This window comes from Cyanistes caeruleus, chromosome 8 (assembly GCF_971803275.1).
Source record: "Cyanistes caeruleus chromosome 8, bCyaCae1.hap1.1, whole genome shotgun sequence".
In the NCBI taxonomy this organism is placed as follows: Eukaryota; Metazoa; Chordata; class Aves; order Passeriformes; family Paridae; genus Cyanistes; species Cyanistes caeruleus.
In genome coordinates this window covers 29,776,619-29,801,130 of record NC_141708.1, presented here as the reverse complement: position 1 = coordinate 29,801,130, position 24,512 = coordinate 29,776,619, and the positions used below count along the sequence as shown (strand labels likewise).

The window sequence follows — 24,512 nt, the reverse complement described above, 5'->3', positions numbered from 1 at the left end:
TTTACCTCCCTTTGTCAGTATCATTCTGTTTAGGCAGGGCCACTTGTGTATCCCTTGACACCCAGATGAAGACTGAATGATGCATCACTGCTCAGGAGGGTTAATCCAAGTTAGATATGGCACAAATAGAAGTGATAAACAGTAACAGTGCATACCTTCTGTCTGGGTCTTGTAGAGACTGACAGATGCTTTCTCTTACCTGGATCTCAGCTGCTCCTGCTGTACACAAAAAGCCAGTGTCTTCCTGGTTATCCACTCTCAAGACACAAGCCACTAATACAGCCGAGAATCTTGAAAGCCACTGAGCTAAGGAAATTTGAGCCTTCAGTATCCACTGCAACTGAATTCATCAACAACACAAAAATGACAGTGTGGAACTTACTGCCATTGAATAGCATGGTGGGCAGGAGCACAGCTGAGGTCAAAAAAGGACTAGACAAACTCTATGGGAATTGAATTAGCTGGGATAGATAACACCTCGGACCAGGTTCCTAACACGGAGGGAATAAACCTAAAGCCTTGGGAGGTGGAGTGCTGGGAGGATGCTAGTGGAGTCATTCTATAATAGGTCATGTCCCCGGTCTGCGTTAGTGATTGGATCCTGCCCTCAGGTACCCATATGTAATTCTAGGTTAACCACACCCCCAGGTCTTTGGAAGCAGCCCCTCGGACCACGTGGTCTCTGTGAACATTAAAATCTATCTTTGGGCACTCCATCGTACCTGTCCCAATTTATTCTGCCGTGCTCAACCCAGCCGAACTGGGACAGAGAGGTCTCAGAACCCCACTGTGACACGTGGCATTCGAACAGGGACCTCCTCATACTGAGACCTCTAGGGGACTCGCTTTTGCTGGGTCTTGGCAAACCAATAGGACTCTGCTCTGGTATAAGTCACACCTGACGCAGAAGCGAGCAGCCATGGGAGGAGAACAACCAGCTGTCTCAGAGGACTCATGCATGGAACGCAAGTGAGCAGAGAAAGGGGACACCTTCCCATCGCACCTACCCCAACTAGGAGGCTACATCCGCCCTGGTCCCAGTTTAGCAGGATGGGACTAAGACTGTCCAATTTAGAACGGGACATACATGGACAATTTAAAGAACTTTTAGCAGACCATGTGAAGGACATTAAAAAAAGCAAGCTCAAAACCCTGCTAAAATGGGTCTTGCAAAACTTCCTGGCCATCCTGCACCAGCCACCTCCCCAGTGCATCCCCAGCCACTGGCAATCCGCACAGGGCTGCAGGAGACCGCTCAGACTGTGTTATCTTTTCTGTGGATTTTTGAGATTCAGGGGTGTTATAAATGGATAACCAATTTGATCAATAAAAAGAATTTATTCCATAATTAAAATACAATTGTAAAAGCCACAAGCAAAAAAATCAGATCGGCACTGAAACAGGCTAACAGTTCCTGGTGAGATGGGGGGGGGGCCTGTCTGGCACCGCTCCACTGTGTTTCACAAAATGTGACTATCACAAGGTCCTTTTTATATGTTCCCAGGCTTTTCGGGGGTCCTTTGCCTTCTTCTGTTGGTCTTGTCTTCTTTTGCATGTTGGTACATGTGCCTCTCCTTATCGTGGTGCCTGACAAATCCCTTGGAATACACTTTCTACAGACGAATATTCATGCTGGTTTTGGCGCATATCACTGTAATCTCGTCAGATGAAGATTTCCTGGAAATACACTTTTTGTAAACAAATATTCATACTAGGATTTTTATCAGACAAGATGACTATAACTTTAGCACGAATTTATTCATGCCACGTATCACAAGTTGGAATCAGGCTGTGTGACTTAACAACGAGGGACCTGCAAACCTCTTGCTTGTTGCCCGTCTTCCACGTGATTCTCGACATCCTTAAAGCCGAAGAGATAAAGTGGCGAAATTCCAACTCCACCTCCCAACCCCAGTATGCTTCCAACCCTTCTAACCCTGGAATAAGAACACAACAGTAAAAATCACCATGTACACTGGAGCCCGTGCAATTTGCAACTCCGGTCCTTTCGTGTTCTCATCCTTCTTGCCCCTCGGACTGCCCTGGAGTGGAACAGGGGGCTGAAAAGGCTGCTGCACTTGGAGGAAAAATCAGATTTGCCCTTTTACTCTGCTACTATGTATTTCTTTCTGCCTTCTACACCGAAAGTTCAAGATCGCTCTGGCCACGCTATCTGCAACCCTTAGCCCCCCTCCCTGTCCCTCTCCTCTCCCCCAGTACCTTTGATGACCCATCCTCTCCCCTATTCACTTGAAACAACGCCAGCTAAGGACCCTGCTCCTTCTCTGCAATACACTCCAGCCACAATGTCTCAGGCTTCCTCACCTAGCCCCACCTTTGGCTTCCCCATTCCCCGTGCCCCGGGTCACGCTCCTGCTCTGTCCCTGCCCGCTCTTGTGGCAGGCCGCACAGGGCCAGCTCCTGTCCCCGGCCCCCGCTCCGCCCCCGCCACCCCTTCCACCTCAGGCTGCTCCCCGACACCGAGCCGTGGCCGGTGGCCACCGTGCCGGGACCAGGGGACCCCAGCCACGGACAGATGGTGACCATCTCCCCCCTTTCAGCGGCACAGCTTTGCAGTCCCGGGGCACTGCCGCTGTCGCTCGGGGGCACGGGTGGCCCAACCGTGCCGCTCCAGCCACCAGCAGCGAGTGAGCGCCTCATCCGCGGTCTGCCCCCGGCTGCCGCTGCTACCCTGGCCCGCAGTGCCAGGCGGTCTTCCGATGGCTGCCAAGAATCTTGTCTCTTCTTCCTGCAGCTGCAGTGGGGTGGGCCCATGGTGCAGCCAGGCCAATATTAAACAGAGCAGAGCAGAGCTGCGCTCCTGCAGGGGCTCGGGCCCGGCGCCACCGCCGACAAATCCTGCAACCGCTGTCTGCAGCCCAGTCAGGTGCATTACAGATGTGCTGGAAAGATCAGGCCAGGGGGCAGCAGGAAGGGGTGTCCCAGACACTGTAGTTTCAAATGCGCATTGAATTTCAGTATAATACTGTGTAATATTTAAGATCTTGATTTAACTTCAGAATTTTTCCTGTATAAAATTCACAGAGACTTGCTGGGTTGTTTATGCCCTCAAAAGAAAAATAAATATTAATGTCTTTTTTTCCTCTTCCACAAATCTTACAGTTTTAGTTGTGTGACTTCCAAATCTAAAATTAAGTTTTGTTCTCAGTCATTTAAAAATTGTGTTAACGTATTATTCAAGGATGGGAGCTGTTGGCTATTTCCGGTTTATCTGGCAAATTAACAAATCTAGGCAAACCAGCCAAGGGTACAAACAAAGCTCTCAAAGCTTAGAAGCTTATTGAAACAACAGTGACAAGAAACCTATTAAATATGCAGAGTAAAACCCAAGGCATAGACTTCTCATACCCTGTGAATGACCCAGTTGGTTGCCTGGTAGGGGGGTAGTATACATGATGTTGCCAACCCCTTTCAGACCGAAGGTAACTTCACTGAAACATGGAAAAGTCTTGAAAAGAAAGCAAACATAGAGCTACTAATTTGGTTTAGTAGGGAAAGTGTTTATGCAGTTAGATAACAGTTTGTAAGTTTACAAGTTTGTTAATATTTTTAGTTATTGTTATAATGTTAATGTTATTACCATGTTGTTAAGCTGTATGTTAAAAGTTTTTAGGAATTCTTTATGTTCGTTGTTTTTAGTCCAACAGAAGGAAGAGGTAATAAGTTTGGTTGGGACCCCCCCACAGACCTATGAGGATAGTTTTAATTTTAGTTTGTTCTGTTCAGTTTCATGTAGATGATTGTTCTATTTTTAGGAGACCAAGAAAAAGAAAAATGGAGACCATGACCACTACAGGGAGGCTCAGTAATGCTACATATGTTTTTAATTTCTTGAACAACTCATTTATGGAGCTTAACACCCCAGTTATTAGACATTTTTCCAATATCACACAAGCACAGTTAAAAGAGAGACCTAGTCCTAACTAGAGATCTAGAAACCAGCAAAATTTTAGGGCCTTTCCCACTGATTTTCTGGGGGAAGGGATATGCTTGTGTCTCTACAGATAAAGGATCTCTCTGGGTTCCAGAAAAAAATATCAAGTCATATTTGCAGCTTCAACAGGAACACCAAGAAGTTTAACAGGAAGAACCCCAGGAAGAATCTGCAGAAAAGATACCTTGAGGCTTTTGGATAGCCTTCTCTTGTCTCTTAACCACTGCTGATTAATACCACCAGTTTCTTAGCTCTATAAGCATTATTAGTATTTAAAGTCCTATCCGCAGGTTATTCCACCAGACATGACTCCCTAAGGGACTCCTGCTTGCTGTACCCATCCTGATCCATGCAATACTCCTCACTTAAACCTGGTCCAGTGATTTCTCATTACAGTTACCATCTGTAACATTTCTCATTTGTGGAGACAGAGCATGGCCTGCCATTCCATCTCACCTTAAGGGCAGACCATGTAGCTTGAGAAGGCTTTCTGTGCTAGCACCTGAGATTTCCATAATTCGTGACTAAAAAAATAGGCATAAGAGATTTGTCCATTGAATCCAATTTGAATCTGATTGCAAAGATGAGATTAACTTTTGAAGTAAAGGAAAGAGAATAGCAGCCTCAATACTGGCACCTGGGGTTGCTGGAGCAAAAGCTTTAAAAATGCTGGATGATCTTGGGTGCTGGCTGAGTAGGTAAACCAATGCTGTCCTGAGAACTGACTAAGCTATTGCTGCATGTTAACAGCATCAGGTATGCCACCCTACAGAACAGAATTGCAATAAACTTCCTGCTATTAGCCCAAGGATATAGTTGTGAAGATTTTGGAGGCATGAGCTACATGAATCTTTCAGACCACAGTGAGTCCCTACACAATTCTCAAGGAAGGAGTTCAATGAACTATTCAGGAAAGAGAACTTATCTAGTTGGACGCTATCTTTAGTCAAAACAAGTTTACTGATTTTTGTAGTTGTTTTTATGTTGCCACCCTGTTTTAAAAGTTGTCTGTTAAGGATTTTTCAGAAATCTTAACTGAAGGTCTTTTCAATTTGAAGAGTAGGGGCAGATGTGGGAACTGAATTAGCTGGGATAGATAACACCTCGGACCAGGTTCCTAACACGGAGGAAATAAACCTAAAGCCTTGGGAGGTGGAGTGCTGGGAGGATGCTAGTGGAGTCATTCTATAATAGGTCATGTCCCCAGTCTGCGTTAGTGATTGGATCCTGCCCTCAGGTACCCATATGTAATTCTAGGTTAACCACACCCCCAGGTCTTTGGAAGCAGCCCCTCGGACCACGTGGTCTCTGTGAACATTAAAATCTATCTTTGGGCACTCCATCGTACCTGTCCCAATTTATTCTGCCGTGCTCAACCCAGCCGAACTGGGAAAGAGAGGTCTCAGAACCCCACTGTGACAGAACTCCTTCAATTTCAATTGATGGGTGAATACTCTGGCTCCACAAGTTTCTAAAGCACCAATCCATGGAAGGGGTATGCCGTTAGGATGCCCTGTTCCTATGCCCTTTGCTAAGCATCTCCCACAGCTAATGCCAAAGATAGCAGCCTGGGATACTTGGACCTTGCTCTGCTAGGGTATTTTTTATGTGACAATCAATGCAATCATAAAAATACAGAAGAAAATTTTCTTGGCTGAAGTTTAAAAATGTAAGATTTAAATGTCAGGAAAATGTATGAAAGTTCTTCAGAAATGACTGTAAAGAGAAATGAAAACTTTGAAATACTTATGTAGACCAACCTCAGTGTAGGGAGGCAAAATCCTGATTCCACCTTTGAAGTAAGCAGAGGAACAGGCTCACCTTAAAAGGTGCTGAAAGGAACCTCCAGAGGCTCCCATCATGAATGACCATGCAAATCAGCATCCTGAAATGATAATAGCTCCACCAGCCTTTCTCCAGGAACACATGCTTATTTAGGAGAAAAACTTTTTTTGACCTTTCTTCCTCACAGCCTCCTGATGTCAAGGCCACAGATCTCCCCTCTTGTTCCCCCTACCTGGCCGGGATGCTTGTAGAAACTCACCTTTTCCTTTTCTGTTCTTTGAGTCAGAAACATTCAAAAACACATTCAAAATAAACACAACTCCCAGCAGGCCTATGCAACTCTGTGAGTGAGGAATTCTGCATGAACAAACCTTCTGTTTAGTGCATGCTCTGTTGAGTCAACAACAGCACAGGCTTTAAAGTAGCACTACTGTGTTTAAAGCAGTCTACTATGTAAAATGTCAGGTTGTTTCTACTCTGGAAATATTTTACATTCCGTTCTTTCTGCAGCATTAGTAGTTCCACATCCTGTTTAAGGCTCTGCATCTGAATGGGACTTGCAATTACATGAGTCACTGCAACTATCCTTTGATTATTTTTATTTTTTTTTCCATTTGGTACATGTGATCTGAATCCAGAACTGCTAGAGCCTGAAGCTTGCTCTGCACACTCAAAATGCCACAACAAAATGGGCTGAAATGCTCATTCCAAACATTAAGTTTGGAGCTGCTTGTGGCAAGCAGCACAGTGTTTTTTCACTGCTGTCTCTTCCTTGTGAATTGTAGTGGAGAAGCAGAGGGGATTTCATCTTGAACACACAGCCATCCCTAGAGTGCCAGCTGACAGAATTTTGTGGTTCTCTTTGACATCCTTCTGGGTCAACCCAAGGCCAAACCTGTGCTCCAGAGGCTTTTCAGGTAAGTACAACACACCCATCTGGATGAATATGTTTGAGTGGTCAGCTGGATCATGTGCCGAAGAGCCTGATTGAAACAGGCCAGAGCCAACTTTCTCCATGTTTTGTGGTCAGATTGACAGTGTAGGTTATTAAAGAAAATGTCTTATTCACACTTGTGAAAAGCTATATTTGAAGCCTACTCACAGTGGCTTTTCTGGGAAAACGATTTTTCTACGAATGGCAGTTACAATTTTAGGAAAGAAGCAGTGTGGATATTTTCAAATTCAAATCAAAATTTGGTGCAAAAGAAGAGAAGAAAGGCTTGAGAAGAAAAGATCATGACAAAATACTGTAAAACAGGTAAAAAACTGTCTTCTTTTTTTGTCTCCTTTCCCATAATTTTCAAGCCAGCTCCTTACTAGAAAAGCTGCTTTCCATCTAAACTTCCATCACACTGTCAGTGTAATGCAAAAAAGCACTGTCTGAAAATAGAGCTTTTCTTTTACCAGAGGATAATTACTAGTTTTTCACTGTCTCATTATAAAATTCTAGTAAAGACAAGGATTTTGCCATGAAGATGATAAAAAGCATCACTATTATACCTTATACAGGAGAAACTATACTGTTTCATCTGTCCTCTGCTCCTGGAACCCCACCACTTCTCTGGAAGACAAGGTAGAATACAAAACATCTTCCCTTCATTTCTACAAGATCTATCTGCTTTAAATCGAGAGCTCTGTAGGGTGGGAAACTGTTAGGAACTATGTTATGTATATGCATTGTAAAGAACTTTGTTAGATCAACAATGTGGCAAAAAACCCAAAAAACCTCAAAGATAGTAATATCAAAGCCTCAAGTGTAGGTCCCAGGAATGACAGCATAATTATTTTTAGAGATGACTACAGCAGTAACTCCACATGACATGAGAGACTGGAGAAACAGCAAGCCTGATTTAAACCAATGGGAAAGCCAGGAATACAGAATGGAGACTGTTCCTAATGCACCATATTGCATCTGAACATTTTGTTCCTACCCATCTATCCAAAGTATGATGTTTTGCATTTCATATTAACATTCTGAAGACATTAAAGAATTCTTCAATTCAATGTTCATATGCTGTGTCAGAACTCACACTCCGACTGCTTAGAAAGATGCTATGTCTACTCATCTTCCCTCCCCCAGTCTCCTAACCATCCTCCTTCCCACTCCCCAAAAATCCCAAGGTCTACTCTTTAATGGGTGGATTATTTAGTTCAGCAGAAAGTTGGTTACAAATATGGTTTGTGGGATTTGGACTTCACTCACTGGATTTCTGTACCATCTCAGCTGTTATGCATATGTTTTAAGACTGACTGCTAACAAATCATCACAGTAAAACTTGAGGTTCTTACACTATTTCTTATCTTCAAAGCACTTTAAAATTTCCAAGAGGTTCTACAAAATCTGGGAGAGAAAGAGCTATGGGCAAAAGTCTTTGTTTAGCATTGGTCTTAATATAAACCACAGTTAGTCCCTTTCTGTTTAGCATTACAGCAGGAATGCTGCAGTCCTCAGATTTAGGTCTGAAGTGCTAAACAATGCTAAATTGCCAATAACACATTTACACTGAAAAGTATTTAAAGTACTCTTTGTTATATGGATAGCTCTCTTCAAAAGTTCTGTTCCTACCTTTGAGTTCAAAACTAGGGAAACAGTGACATTAGCATAATGTCTTGAGAGATGGATTTATGTATCAAAATAAAGGACATTTTGACTTCAGAAAGTTTTGTCAACAAAAAAGTCATATTTCATAGGAATAAAATAAGAAAGGACATAACCAGGAATCAAAATATTTTTTTAAAGGTAAAACTAATAATGCTTCACTAATTCCTTCAGTGTTCAAAGCAAACAGTCAGCTTTTAATAGCTGAAAGGAAGCTCTCACTAATTCTCTGGCTAGCACTGGAAACAACAATCAAGAGAACCTGAAAGTGAATCATTACAGACCTTACTTCTCCTTATCATGCACCAGGGGAAGAATTTTTTTCAGTTCATGAGAAAATGCTCTGTCCCCTTCAAACAGTGAACCCTTCAGTGAACCATTGGTTTGCACGAGCTCCATGCCCACACTGCACATGCACTCTTCAGAACACACCCAGGCTCTTGGTGCCCAGGCACAGCTACTGGGTGTTGTTCTTAGCTGTGGGACCACTTCCTGCTGAGAACATGGGAATGACCCTTCTGTCTGCATGCTCAGCACTATGCCCACCAGGAGCAGCCCCTGAAAGTCAGACAGCATCAAATCAGGTATTTTAGGAGAACTGCTACAAGCTATTTTCTTCTTTTGACTGGCTAAGTCAGGCTTGCTAACTTTTTTCATTTACCACCATCAAAAAATGAGGATGAAATTAAACAAAATATAACTTTTTACTTAGTGGTAAATAAATATGAAAATGCAGCAAATAAAATTCTCTATTTCTCATGTATTCCATGAAACATGCAATCCAATCCAGCCTTTACATTTCAAAGCATGACTTGTATTTCACATGCTTTCTAGGGCACAGAGTTCTGTGGCACAATTAATATAGGCCGCAAGTTTGAAACACAGAAGTTCATCTGGTTCTTCTGAGGTCATTTATTTGGTTGGATTCCTTTTGAGCATGAAACATTTTTATAATGTCTGACAAAATATGGAAACATTCTCAGATGAAAGGATACGTGCATTCCAGAAAAAATTCTACTGAAATCTAAAGGAACTCTTGGGAATATTGAAGTGCGAACTCTTCATTTGTGCAATTTTAATATGGTGGAAAGAAAGAAGTGTAAGCTATTAAATTTGTTTTAAAGCTTAGAAAGAAAATTAAAACAAAATAACATACATCTTATTAATGAATAGCTACAGTGCAAGGTGTATAATCACATGTTAATTAAATTCTCTCCTAATTATACCTGCAGTGCCTCAAAATGATATTTTCTCTCTATGTATTTTCCTTGTAGCAAGCAACATTTCCTGAAAAATAACATAGGTGTAAAGCAGAAACTGTTAAGTATTTCACAATTGGAAGAATTAAACTGCAGCTTTTTTTCACAAACTTAGCATTTGTATTCAGAAATAAACTGAACTTTAACATGTTTTAATTATGTGTCCTTCTGTTTATAATCAACTTAAATCTAAACTAAACAACATCACTGGCAGAACACTGTAAATTTGAGGGACCGGGATGGAATACTACTGGGATGAAAATCTTTCCAATACTGTTAATGAAATGTTAACCATTTTCCTCTACACAGAAATAATTTGGTTCAGGTAGCAAGCCAGCCTTTGTGAGTATCATCCCCTACTGCCCAATTCCTGAAAAACCCAGCATCATCTTTCTTATCTGGCTATTTAGGACTTGTCAATTTTTCTGTTCTCCAAGTCTAAGCTTCTTCCTGCATTTGCAGCTTTTCATTTATGGCTGCCTGTAAAGAAAATCAGAAGAAAGAAGTGGTTATGATGGAGCTATCTTAGGCTGCACATTGTCTTTGTGGTTTTGACACGGTGTAGTGCAGCAAGGCAGACATTATCCTCCACCTTCCTGTTTTGCAGACAGGACGGTGTTCCAGTCTATCCTATGTGATAACACGTTATCATATTGCTGTGCACAATTCCGATGGATGGCATAGCTGCCATGAGCAGGAAGTGATCTGGGACAGACATTCGTCATATAACCTTGTCTTGTGAGACAGGCTAATTTTCCTCTATTCTCAGACAGCCTTTACCAATAGACACCAAACCAGAAAAATTGCTTTGGGACCTGGTTGTTGCCATTGTTTTCCTTTGCTGCAGATGTTTGTTCTCTAGTGTAACGTATTTTATCGAAACAGTGCTGGAATTAAAAAGCATTACTGAAAATGAACAATAAAAAAACATATTTCTGTGATGCTACTTGCCTGTCTTAATTACAAACACAATGAATATGTATCTCATTCTGGAGATCCAAACTGCTGTAGACACTGAGTGTTTAATTTTCAATGTAACATTTGTGGGGAAGGTACAGCGGTTGTGATGTATTCTAATGAAATCTTGGCAGTGACAACGCATAGCAATCTCTGTTTGTATGGCATTTGAAAATGTAGGATCACTGTAAAAAGGGCCACAAACACTGGTGGTTTTATAGGTAATTTACGTATATTTTTCAGTATGAACACTGATTACTGCAAAAATACAAGAGAAATGGAGAAAGGAGTGCAATGACAATACTTCAAAGAGTCATCAAGTTCAAACAACTGGGACAGGCTCACAGGTCTTCTACAGAGTCTGCGTAAACTGTTCCAAACCTCAGAGTTACAGTCTTAATGGAATTCGGGTAATTTTGATAAAGCAAATGGATTCTTACCAGAAGAGCTTGCAGTAAGCTGACATTTTAGGAACTTTGTGGCTTGCCAGTCCTAGAAATCCCCATTAATGCTATTCTGCAGTATATCAATGGGTAACCACAGCTGAAATGTTTTCAAAGTTCTCAGTAGCTCAGATTGGAACCAAAAGGCTGGAATTTCTCTCTCAACTTTGTATCTTTGGAGATGGCCTTCACCATATTCCCACATTCAATCCAAGTATCATCAAATATGTCTTCATCCCTTTACGTGATGTGTGTACTTGGTTGCTGGAACAGTGATCATCTAGATCCTCCATATGCCATCACACTTCTCTAAGGTTGCTGAGACCACTGAGTGTCAGCACTGTCATAGCAGACTAAAAGTTAATTTCTAGACTCAATTAGAGCAACAGCTGTCTTGTTAATGTATATGTCGAGACATAATACAGATTGTGAAACCATATTTCACACGTAACAAAATATGGTATGAGTTTGATCATGAATCAGGTAAAAATCCAATTATAAGATTACTTTGGAAGTCAAGAAACTGAGAGAACAGGTTAAAATGATACACTGGCGAAAAAAATAAAACCTGAGGGGAAATTATTTTCTTTGTATACAACCAGAGCTGCAAAATGAAGTAAAAAAATAAAGCATTTTTCTCATCTGTGCAGTTCTGTAAAGAAAAAACACTCTTAGCACTGATGTTAATGGCATAAATGTCAAGTGAAAACCAGGTATTTACTGTTTTCTATTGGTAGGGACAGGAGTAAGATAACACAGGCCAGAGATTCCCTCCCATTTCTAAGGACATGTTGAAATGGAATATAAACCCAAATAGGTAGAGCTAATGATCTAAGTACTCTAATTCATACCATAATTCTAATTCCTGTTCCCCACTGATGCATAGTCCAAGTAAGACAATTTACCAATACCACAGTATTTTCAGATAATATTAGGTATTTATTAAACTGCTGCTTAGTCAATAGTGTCTAATGTGCTGTATCTGAAGTTCAAAGTGCCTAATGCCACCTGGTTGTTGCCAGTAAGACCAAATTCCAGCAATCCCTTGGTGCAAATCTGTTCTAGCAGGTAGACTTTCAATCATTTCCTGTTAATTCCAGTGACAGTAGCTTCCTTCCCTTCCATGAGCCTCACAGAAAGAAATCATGGACCCCTCAGAGTCTGTAGACCACATACTGACAGCTGATCTGTTTCATTAAGACAGCTCTTGTGTAGTCACACACCTACCAGAAAAAGCCTAAAATTGGCATAAGTAATTTTTTACACAAACTGGAGGGCATGTAACATAGATGCATCTAACAATTTATATGAGGCACACATTGCATATACTCCAGCACAGCAGCTGGTCCTGAACCCCTAAGAAGGAACTTTATCACTGTCATCACTGAGAGCAGGATTTGGCCCGTGTTTTTGACACATAGTAAGGTTGAAGATATATGTTGTCATATTTCTGAGTATTTTTTATCTTATCATATGTAAGCTGACTAAACTAGGAGTTATTTATAGAGGCTAATTCACATTTTTATGGCATATGAATGTGCTTTTTGCCAGCTTTAGCACAAGCACAGTTTATACTCATTAAGACTGAGCTAGCTAATTAACCATAGACAGAATTAGTGAAGAGCTTTCTAGTAATAGTACCTCAAGGTTGCCAATAATTTCATTTGGGATTTCACACACTGCAGACTTCTCATCTTCAGCAGCAACTCCAGCTACAGCATCCACCTCAGAAGATGCTGCCTCTGGACAGGACTCTTGCAGGTAATCCCCCTTGTCAGACCCCTAACAGCAACCAGCCAGAGGAAAAACTGAGTTAGAACATCCTCCTGCCCTTTGTTTGACCCAAAAATACCAGCACAAAGGCAACAACACACAGAGCTGCTTTTGGGAAGTGCTGCCTTGACAGACACCATCATGATTTGCTCACACTGCATAGGCCAGGCAGACACAAACTCCCACAGGGTGAGAGCCCAGAGTGGCTCACTCAAATAAATGTCCTCTGCTGTCTGACTAATGCATTATAAGTAATTTTATTTAATTTTATTCAATCTTAGAAGAAAATGTATGGTATGTTTTAGAGAATAAATCCATCAGTGGCTGGGATCCAATGGAAATTTGTAGAAAAATAGCTTTAAAAAACCCAAAATAAACTAAAAGGAACAAAATTATACCTGAGATTCCATCGCTGAAGCTGAGGGGGAAACTGCAGGTTGGTCAAGTTCAATCTCATTCTGGTAGTATTAAATAGAAAAAAAAGTAAAAAAAAGTAATTCATGTTTAATTATTGCTCAGAGGTTTCTCACAGTTTTTTTTTTTAATGGAAATGAAATGTCTGGCAAACAACAAAAAACATTACCTTTTCTGTTACTATCCAGGTGCTCAGAACTGGAAAGCATTCTGAAAATGATTATAGATCAGCTTTAATTTCTAGTTGAATCTCAAGGGGCCTTCTTTATAATGCTTGCAAAGAACAGATGATTTTCACAATTTTGTAACAGTACAGCTTCTTACTCATGAGGATAATTACGTTTAGAAAACACAGTGCTTAGATAACATTCTGTCTTCCCAGTGCAAATTTGTCAGTCTTGAACAGGGATATTGTTGCAGTTTGGAATTGCAGGGCAGTATCAAAGGAGTAAGTTGGTGTGAAGTTGCATTAAACCAAATAAGGCCCTAAGGAAAATATTTTAATATGCAACTATAATTTAAGAGTTGTTAATGGTCCAAGTTTCAATGCTTCATCTTGTTCCTTTGCTGTGACCATGGGAACCTCGGTGTTCTTCTTCTGTGTGACTTGCAGCTGCAGGAATGCTCTGACAAGGGCATGGCTTTTCCCCCTTGGAGCAGCTGGATGAAGCATCAAGTCCATGCTCAGGTTACCAGGAGTGATGCAGATGGAGTGATGCAGCCCTGTGTCCTCTAAATGGACAAGGTTTTGTGTCCTACTTTAAAAAAAATGGATGACAGAGAACATATGTGCCAAATAGGGTGAAAAAGGCATTTGTCACCAAGCAAGGAGTAGGGTACAGCACTGAAATGGTGTGTTTGAAGCCTCTACAAGGGAAGTGCCCATAGAGAATACAAGGCAGATGTTCCAGTTCTGAGTCAGTGATTACAAACAGGATTTTGCTTGAATGGTATAAGTAAATGACATTAATTCACATCAAGGTAATTGCAGTTCCCATAAATTAATTTTCTCAAACTTTTGAAATTGTAGCTAGGTTGATATTTGATTTGGGTCATTTAGTTATTTTCTACAGTTAACATGCTGAAAATACTAAAGCTTCTATACATCTGCAGAAGTGATAGCAACAACTGAAAACAAAAAGTTCAACCGAGCCACTTCATTACAATAGAAATCTCTTTTTTCAGTCCTAAAAACTTTTCAGAACTTCTGTTTGGGCTCTGTCACTACCTCCAAGGTTCCCTGCTATGTGTGAGCTCAGTAAAGTAGGTAGATAGTATTAGCCATGTTTATAAATACCTAAAAGGCTGACACAAACATTTGCAGATTTTAACTGCAAATAAAAACAGTTATAGAATCATTTTCCTCTATCACTTGTGATTCAAATTTTCAGTACTTAGTTAGTGCTACATACTCACAGAAGAAATCATCAGAAAGCTTGGGTTTTGTATCAAAATGAAAAAAACTGACCCAAATTGTACTTCTTTCAAAAATAAAGACACTTTGTTTTCAAATTCCAATTTTTTAAAAACTAGAGCTTTGTTGATTTAGCAGCTATTTCCATTTTCTCTGATTTCTTACCTTATATTTTCTTATTAAAAATATTAGCTGAAGTAGATAAGAATTCAAAATTCCTTTCTGCTTCCTTAAAATACTATTTTTTTTGCTTAATTAGTTACCTATTCACTCAAAATATTTTTTAATTTAGATTAAATTATTATTTAATTTATTCTCACCAGTCCAGCAAATTTTTAAAAAAATTTATGTCAAAAAATATACCAGGTTTATAGAATCAATTCCAAGCCAATCAAATACATTTTTGTTGCATGGGTAAGATTTTCAGAGGCTCTGTTTTTCTGAATAATATTTTTACTTCACTGCGTCTTTTTACAGAGAGCCATTCTTTACTCATCTGTTCCATGTCTAATAATAACCCTTGGATCATTAAAAATAACTAAATTACAGCAGAACTAGTCTCTTTAATGAGCCACAATAGTCCCAACATTCAGCCAAAAGTTTTTTTAAAGACTGTGAAACTTCAATGTAGAATATCAAGCATTTTGTTTAGTAATAACAAGTTTATGAGCAGGACTACAGTTTACAGCCAAAATATAGTAACCTAAAAATGCCATTCGCCATTGCTCTTTTCTATACATTGTGTCCTTAACAAGTCCAGGGGAAAAGTAGAACGAATTAATTGTGGTGAGAGCCTGAAGCCAACAAACGTATTTAAACTAATCCTTCTGATGCAATACTTTCCTTTAAAAAATACAATTAAGTCTTTGTGTTTCCTTTGAACAAAACCTCATGTTTATTAGCACCAATGGCTCTGTAGTAAAATCTATTTAAAAACAGAGAAGGAGACACAGTAAGTTTTATAGTTACAGAGGTTTTAAAAAATGCTGCTAGTTTCTGAAGTCTGAGTAAATTTATGGTGAATTACTTCCACTGACCTACATTAAAAACTTCAGCCTCCTTTTTTAATTCCTGAAGATTTGTCATTATGTGAGCATTATTCACTATGACAAAGATGTATTACTCAAAGTGTTCTCTTGAATCAATATAATTATCAAAATGTGAGAAACAGTTTTGAAAGATGATAATGCCTTAAAAATTAATTGGCAATATTTTTCTGCACATTGCAGTCCAGTGGGTCCACAGGAATTCAAACATAAAGACATTGTGAGGCAGTTGCACAAATGTAGCCAGCATATCAGTGTCAGCTGCTCTGAAAGAGATTGAAGGGACAATTAGGTGCACCATTCTTACCAATTCTGAGGCGAAGTGGGGTGCCAGGAGACCACCTGGCCAGGAGAAGTCAGCACAGCTTGACATGGGACTGAGGGGTCAGCACCACTTACCCAGCCCAGTAGCACCAGCCCAGCTGAGAACTGCAGCTGGTGCAGACACTGATCTCAGAACACAGCCTCATGCCACAATCCTATTCTGGAATTCTTTCTGGTACAAGTGTGCATAAAGACATAAAAAGCACTGTTTTGTTCTTCATAAAAACTCACATACTTTCCTTGTTGAGAGGTAGCAAATTGCCTTTTTACAAATGTAGGCAGAGAAAAAACAGTAAAATAGTACACAGGGAGATTTCTAAAACAAAATAATGACAGGAAAGAAGATTGGTAAAACATTCTAATAGATGAGTTCCACAGATGTGGTAGTTATTATAAAATTAGCTTTGCATAACTTACCAATATACCATTACATTTTTCCCCAGATGTTATCTGTTACTTAAATTAATTTTTCTTAAGTTACTATTATTGCAGATTTTATCCATGCTGTATTTTATTATTTAAAGTTTCTGCAGCATATAACAAGCCCTGGCTGATAGTGTTGCTTTTAATAACATATATATAAGAGGTTTTAGTATTATAGAAATGGCTGCTGGGTAATAGTCATAGCACAGAACGTCTGCTCTCAAAATATTATGTAGATTAAAACTAGCTATTTACTTACACTCTAATGCAAGGCATTGGAAAGGTTTGCAGTATTTATGTATGTGGTATGAAGTGGAACAATCTACTCCAGGAATAAATATCAGAGTTTGGAAATTAGCAAACATAAGGTCAAGGTCAGTTTGGCTTTACTAATGTACTTGCTGAAAATGAGAATTCACAGTTTATGTTTACTTATTTCATAAACAAGAAAAAAAGACTGAGGTGGTGATGCATTTGCCTCTTTGATAGAAGGCTTTTGTATCACAGTAATATTTAAAACCACCTTCTCATCTTGATATTAACTGAAATTCTGTACCCTTTCCACACAGTCTTAAAAAATTCTCTGCAGCTTACCAAACACAGGAAAATAATTATTTATAAAAATTGGAAGAAAGATTCCACGTTCAACAGGGACCATTTCTAAAGCCTTGCAACATCTTTCCAAGCCTTTCAATTGATACAGGTTTGATTTATACAAATGGCAGATGAGTTTCAAAAAGGGAGTTATTTGTGCATTATTCTCTATATTCCTATCACCTTTGTAGTTTATACTTATATCCCAGGGGACCTTATACTACCAGATGCCTGCACAGGTTTCTCTCATATATATGTGATATTTTCTATCAAACAAACTCTGTAATACAGGACTTATATTGGTTTGCTACTCACGCTAAGCATGGCTGGCCACACACCTACTAATGAGCTGAATTTCATCTGCTGGAATAAAAGGCATTTTCCAGAGATTACATATCATATTAGAAGCCTGTATTTCATGTGGTTGAATTTGAATGGATACCTAATGGACAGAGATGCACCGACTCAAACCAGCCTGCTTTTTTTTATCCCTCCCCTTTAACCTGCCAGCATATACAAACACAACAAATCCACCCCACCTGCCTGTGGAGGCATTGCCCATGTGTGATGGAGGTTCCTGGAGGACTGCTGCCAGTTCTACAAATACATCTGCCATCCTCTTTTGCAGCATTTAATACATGAGGTTCAAAGGACCAAAGGATTTGATGAAGTACTCAAAAACTTAATCCTGATATCTGATCTCTGTGGTATGACTGAGGTGGCAGAGCTACCTCCTGCACACCCTTGCTACACGCATTTGTATTAATATTAAAAGTAGATTTAAGATCAATGAGGACCTAAAACTCTGCCTCTGAAGGATGTCTCCTGGTTGCTAATGATGCACATGGAAATTCTGTGTGCATGTTCCTGGGCAGGAGTTTTCAAACCCCTATTCCTACAAGAGACAGAAGTTCAGTGAGTCAAAGGTAGGCTTTATGCTCTTTTTCCTGCATTTCAAAATCCAATTCAATATGTTCTAAAAGAGTTTTCCATGTTTCTGATCTGTGATGTGAACTGACTTTTTTGGCAATACATTAGTAAAGATTCTAATCTAAAATAGCTATTTGAAGCTATTTGGTGCCTACACTGACGAAACAGGATCTCCTCCTCCCCCCAGGAAGCTGTAAATCAGTCAGTGACATCTGGCCTCAAGGACATCAGAGTCATCTGAAATGTGGCAATTTATATTAATGAATATCAATATTAATTTTTAAATAAAAAGAATTTGCTACTGCCATTATGTTTACATAAGAAATATTTATAACTTGTATTCCTCCTTTCCTACATTTTGTCCATAAATTACTGTAAGGAAACACAATGTCACAGTTATAAATATTTTTTCTTGGAGTTAAAGCTTTTACATATCCTCTTACTGTTTTCAGTAACTATATGAGGACAACAACCAGGATTTTCTTGCTACTCCAGGAACTGCTGCCAATTTTAATGCTTGACTGAGTAGAAAAGGGTGCTTCTACAAAAACAACCAAAGCCTCCCTCTCCAGAGATACCTTAATGCAGAGTGCCCTTAATACCTAGATTCTATTGGAATCTATCTATCTTAACATACCAGGGAAAAAACAAAACAACAAAACTCCCTGATGTTACTAGGCTGCAGTCTTCTACTGCTTTTACAAAGCTTCCAATTATTGCTGCCAATTTGCAGATTATTTAGAAAGACAAAATGAGAGACATAAAAAAAAAAAACCAAAAATCCCCAGCTGGCTTTAAAGCTGAGGACACATCACTAAATGATTCACCTTGGAATGATCACTCTAAATTCACATTGTATTTATCATTGCCAAATCTCCTAGAGTTATGGGATTACAAGAGAATCTCAGCTTTCATTTAAAAATAAAGTTAGCTCTTATGATTGCAGAGGAAAGACTGGAAACATAAATCTTGAAAGTTCAAAAACTAGACTGCAAGGAAAAGGAACCAAACCATTATTTTTAAGCCACTCATGATTTTTTGGGATATGTCTCATAATTTTAAATGCTCAAGGCTAACATAACCCTTTAAAAAATATATACAGATTTTCAGGAGGGGTGAAGGATTTTTTTTTTAGTTCTTGAAAGTGCAACTCTTGCATGTCTGTACTCTTCAAAGTACCAACAACACCTTTCCACTTCAAGGACACCCATCAAACAAGCAAAGAACAGCCAGCTCTTATCCTTTCTGTACAGGCATAATCAACAGGGATCTAAAGTCATTTAAAAAACGAAACGAAACAAACCCCACAAGCATCTTTCCCACAGGAGCTACCTATCTAGAGCTACAAATGTTTTTTTTTTTAAATGAAGGCCCTTTTTATTATTTATTTTATTTTTTATTATTCATGTGATCACATCTGAAAACCATAAAGGTAAGTTCTGTTGAACCCAATGAACAACAGGCAGTGGCAACCTTCATCAGGTTGGAGCTTTACACTTCCTTGTTGTGCATCTCTTCTCCCACGTTATTTAATCAGTATAGAGCCAATATGAATGCTGAAAACATGATAAAAATGTGAAACAAAACTTGGCCAGGTACATTTTCATACCTCTTTCTGGGACCGGGATTCAAATATTTTATAAATACTTGCTGCAATTCCATACTCTCAGAAAACTGATTTGCATGAGAGTACGTCCCTTTGGTAACAAAATGGCCTATAAGAATTGAATTGCTTAGGGGGCTGGTATTTACCACACCTGCTTTAGGGGCTCTGTCAACCCCCTAAACCCCTCCTTTCAGGAAGTGCAAAGACAATTGCCTCTCCTTAGAGACAGTCAGAGTAACTAAGATGAATTAAGAACCTAAAAATTCCTTAATGTACCTGCCGTGGATGGCAGCAAGCACAGCTGGCTCTCTCACATTTTCCCAAGGGGAACCTAGGAAAGCTGGCTTCTTCACTCAGGGTCCTTGGTTTGCCTGGTGCTGAGAAGTATGAAACATTCCCGTTTTTATTCAAATGGTGATTGTAGGAATTCAGAGATTATTACCAGCACCCCTGAGTGTGTAGAGGAAGAGTCAGACAGTTGATGGCACTATCCTGGACTGTTTTTTCCATGTGTTACATCTGAGATGCAGTACTATCTCACCAGCTCTCACTGCTCCACAGTGCTTTAGGTCAGCCCTAATACTTCCAAAATAAGCCTGCTAATGTAGACATGCCTGTTTCCAGCACATGTAAACCTCCAGTGTGTCTCATGCTCTGCACACACTATTTCAGAGCAGCCTGTGTGTCCCTCGAGCTGAGCCTCACTAGATTTCTCTTAGTTCAGCAAGCACAGACTTCAGGCTTTACCTATACAGGAGCGCCATGTACAGGAAAAAAAAGGCACCAAGATTCCAAAAACCTCAGAAAAATTAATCCACCCCACCTTTTAGAACCAAAAGGGCTCGAGAAGAGCCTGGGGCTCTTGCAGAGAAAGTCTGACAGCAGAAAAAGAGCGTTTTGCTGTTGATAAAGAGCAGTCACTGCCTGATGCTGGAAAGAGGTCCCACCTCCTGCCTTTGTCTGCCATTGCTCTTGGACAGCCTTCCCTTCCTACCCACTTCCTCTGAAATCAGCGTTTTCTCCACACAAGATTGGTCATGGACAAGCCCCTCACACAACTGCCCTATGCTCTGCACATTCTCTCAGCACCAAATGCCAGATGAACAAGCTGTCTCCAAACTGCTCTCAGTCATTAGGTGCATTAGATGTGGATAGGCTTGTCTGTATTTATTCACCCCCAGCTGATGCTACAGAAAATAGCTGTACTAACATTTGAAAGACTGCTTTAAAAAAAACCCAAACCAACACAACCTAAGGAATATTGATCCAGCACTAAGAGGGGGAAAAAACTGCTCACATAATTTAAAAAATACAATATAGATTTTTTTTTTAAAGAAAAAATGCCACGTTAGTAAACTTTCCACAATATATGACCACATAAAAATGGGGAGCTTGTGTTCTTTGTTATTAAACCTAAAACATAAGGTCTTCTCCTGCATGTGTAAGTTTTTGTTAAAACAACAATTTGTCCTGTGGACTGTAAATTCAATTACTGTTTTTATTGGAATCACATTTTGCTTTGGAAACAATCATGCAGAAAAACAACCAGTAACTTAGACATCTTAAAAACAGAACAGTCATGGCTCTGAGAACAGATGAGTTATGGTAATTCTTCCACTGTGAACTGCAAGGTTTTTGAAATACATTTCCATATTTTTAATTAACACCTAGTTAAAAAAAAAAAACCCTTACTGTAGGTCATTTTAATCAAAAATGGGAAAACAAATTTGTTTTATCAGAAAATTGATTCAACACTATTTAAGGGACTTATTTTTCATGTTTTTATCTTAAAAATTAGGCCATTAGCATACACTTCCCAATTTGGGAATGCAGAAGCAAGCCAGTTCTCTGAAATTTCAGAGTTAAAGTTTTCAGTGGCACTTCTCTATGTGAAACCAGTCTATTTTAACACCTGAATATTTGATCAGCACACACAAACCCCCACATAAGTCTAAGGTATTGGTACTTCTTTACAACTCCATTTCTATATAACTTGAATCTGCAGTGTTCTAACCATAGTCTGTTAGTCAAAAAATACTACCTCTTCCTTATCTGACACTTGGATTTCGTGCCCCATTGTAAAGAGGCTCTTCTCATTATGTATATGATCATAAATCTGTTTATGCTGCATCTCAGCATGAGTGCCCATGTTTATTTCAACTCTTCCTTATATCCTGTCATTCATGTTAGATAAAAACGCAGCTGTGGGTAGGGGCAGGGTTGGTCTGGTGAATGCAGGAGTTAAACAAAGCCTTGCCTCAGCATAGCTTGGCTAGGTGGGTGATTTGAAATCTAGTAAAGCTTCCCCCTGGTAAACTGCCAAAGCCAACCACACCTTGGATGATGTGAGGTTGTTTTTGAGAAGGTAACATCTCCTTACAGATTATCTCCTCCCACTTCAACTTGGATGGTTTCTGAGAACAGTCATTTTCATTTCTGCTGGGGCATGAAATGGTTTCTGCTGAAAAAGAGCATAAATCTCATTCTGCTTTGACTTGTTAGGAAGCTCATGACAAATCATATAATCCAATGTGGATTTGTAGAATTTGTTTAAACAATGCATGAGAAGAAACAAACATTTCTACTGAATAATTTTTTTCTCCAATTAAAAAACAAACAAACAATAGTCTCTTATTTCCTTATCAACTCTGTTGACTGTATCTTCTAGAAAATTACCATACACACAAGTAACAGAACCAACAAAAATCTAACATTTGCTCAAAGATTTCCACAATCATTCAGAATTCTATCACAACTCAGAATAGAGAGCAAATACTTCCAACTCTGGAGTGAAAATCTTGAGTCAGCCATGGAATAAATAAAGCTAAAGGGTACTGCATTGAGTAGTACACTGCAGTCTTTCCTCCCATTGTGCTTTGTCTTTCTGAGAAACTGTTTTACAAAAATAGGCAAAGAACATGTGATCACAAAGTTTGCATGCAGTTTGCCTGATGAGATAAAGACAATGTGTCATTTTTTGATGGGAAAAAAACCTAAGCAATGATGCCAAAGGGTCTTATTTATTCCTTTCAGCAGCACCTTTTCCTTGGCAGCTTTCCTAAATAGCAATGTCATAGATATGTAGAGGGAGCAAGCACCCAGTGGCAGCATCTTCTCTTGAGAATGCAGAGCCATACCCAGAAACATGACATCGCCTACTCTGAAGTTGCCGTCTTTTGATCTAACCCTTAGAAGAAAGTACTCAGCAGGTGTTCAATGTGTCTGGATTGCCAAGCAGAGAAGTGGAGAAGATAGGAAAATCATTAATTGCTGGGAAGCTTAGCTGGCAACAGATAGAAAGGCAGGCTGGATGAGGACACAGGACTTAATTTGGTGCTGTGGAAGAAAAGAGGAAGAGTGATGAAAAGCAGCAACCATATCTTATGGGTGGAGGAGAGGCAGTAAGGCTGAGCATAACCTGGTGATGAGATCAAAGATCACATTCTGAAGACTCCTGGAGGTGGGCCCTATTCACTTCCTTACCTACATTAAAACTTTTTCCCTCCAATAGTCTCCAGCTCCATCTAGATAAAAATGTCACATATCCCAGGTCCTTCTATCGTGTGACTTTCCATATTGGTTTTAAAAATTGGCAGAATGTGAAGCAATTCTCACCACTATCACTGGGTTTGTGCTTTTATGTTGGCCAGAAATATTGCATGGAAACACAGTCCATGCACACATACATGTATGCAACTGATAATTGTTTTTTAAGCCTGGAAGGACTGAAAAAGAAAATTTAAAAAAGGCTTCTGAAGAAGGAGTCAATACCAAGAGCTGAAAACAAAAATTACTCAACTGGAGACCCTAAAGGACAAGCACCAAAGTATAATAGACAACTTTTCAGTAAAGTCCCTCTGTACAAAATATCTTCACATTTATAGAACAGACTGGTTTAAGAGTTCTTTACAGGTGTCCTTTGTATCATGTATACACCCTAATAAATCATATTGGATGCACAGTTCCATGTGGAAGAAATAGAGCTGATAGGAGGTACCTTTAAAAACTTGGCCTCAGAACCAGAGTCAGGTTATTTTTCCATGTCAAGTAATAGATATATTTCTCTCTCTGTGCTAAATTAGTCTCAAAGCAACACCCTCCATCAGGGAAAGACCTTAAGGTACTCTTATAATACAAGTGAAAGTCAAATTGAGCGCTTTAACTAGATTTTTTTAACAGCCCTAAAATTATTAAAATCATTAACTTTAAATAATTATATTTCAAACAGTGGTTTACTAGTTCTCTCCCTACCTTCTCTGATTTTAATTTTCTCACTTTTCAGCATGTCTTGGCAGTGAGAACAAGAAAGACCTCAAACCTTTGCTGATTGCTTTCCATGCAATCTGATTTCTATAAATTAGAAGTTGCTGATGGGAAAGCAGACAGAAGTACCCTTTGATCAAGATATACATCTTGATCCCTTTTATCATTTTTTAAAAAAACAATAATATTACAACAAAAAAAAACCTCATCATACAAGCTTTTCGATCAAAGTGTGTCACTGTCTGCTTCCTAGTCAACATACTGCCAGTAAATTGGCGAGGTGCCCAGAATGCACAGGCAGCAGCTGGTGGATTTGATTACCATCTGTATAGTCACTAATGAATAAAATATTGTGTCTCCATCTAGTGGGCATCTGCAGTTTACAGGAAATTTGAAAATGGGTTGGAGCCGACTTTGGTGGGTATGGGAACTGAACCGGCGGGGATGGACAGTGGCTTAGCTCAGGTGACTAGTACGGAAGGCATGAACCTGAGACCTTTCCATACTGAAAGGATGGAAACTAGGATGCTACTGGGACCATTCCACAATAGGCCATGTTCCTGGTTCTGGCTCTCAGTTGGTTCAGGACCTCTCACATATACGGTCACATCCCTGGTCCACATTCATGATTGTACCCCTGCCTTCAGGTACCCCTAAATACTGTTAAGTTCACCATACCCCTTGGTTTTTGGAACTTGCCCCCAGAATGTACGGTTTCTGCAGTTTG

General features: G+C 39.5%; 1 protein-coding gene across 3 annotated transcripts in view; it reads right to left on the bottom strand.

The window, feature by feature from the left end:
• Positions 1–1,318: 1,318 nt before the first annotated feature.
• CABCOCO1 (ciliary associated calcium binding coiled-coil 1) overlaps positions 1,319–24,512 on the bottom strand; it is a 62,967-nt gene continuing 39,773 nt past the window's right edge. Inside the window, exons 6-12 of one of the 3 annotated variants that reach the window (XR_015289795.1) lie at positions 13,170–13,229; positions 12,640–12,780; positions 9,566–10,078; positions 8,624–8,897; positions 2,462–7,301; positions 1,968–2,042; positions 1,319–1,677 (exon numbers count right to left, since the gene is read on the bottom strand). Coding sequence is in view for 1 of the 3 variants with exons in the window: in XM_023930218.2 (XP_023785986.2) it covers positions 10,037–10,078; positions 12,640–12,780; positions 13,170–13,229 (243 nt within the window). In the remaining 2 variants the exon portion in view is untranslated. Of the gene's footprint in view, positions 1,678–1,967; positions 2,043–2,461; positions 8,898–9,236; positions 10,079–12,639; positions 12,781–13,169; positions 13,230–24,512 lie in introns of those variants that run through there. The other 2 variants (XR_015289794.1, XM_023930218.2) reach the window with 2 other exon arrangements.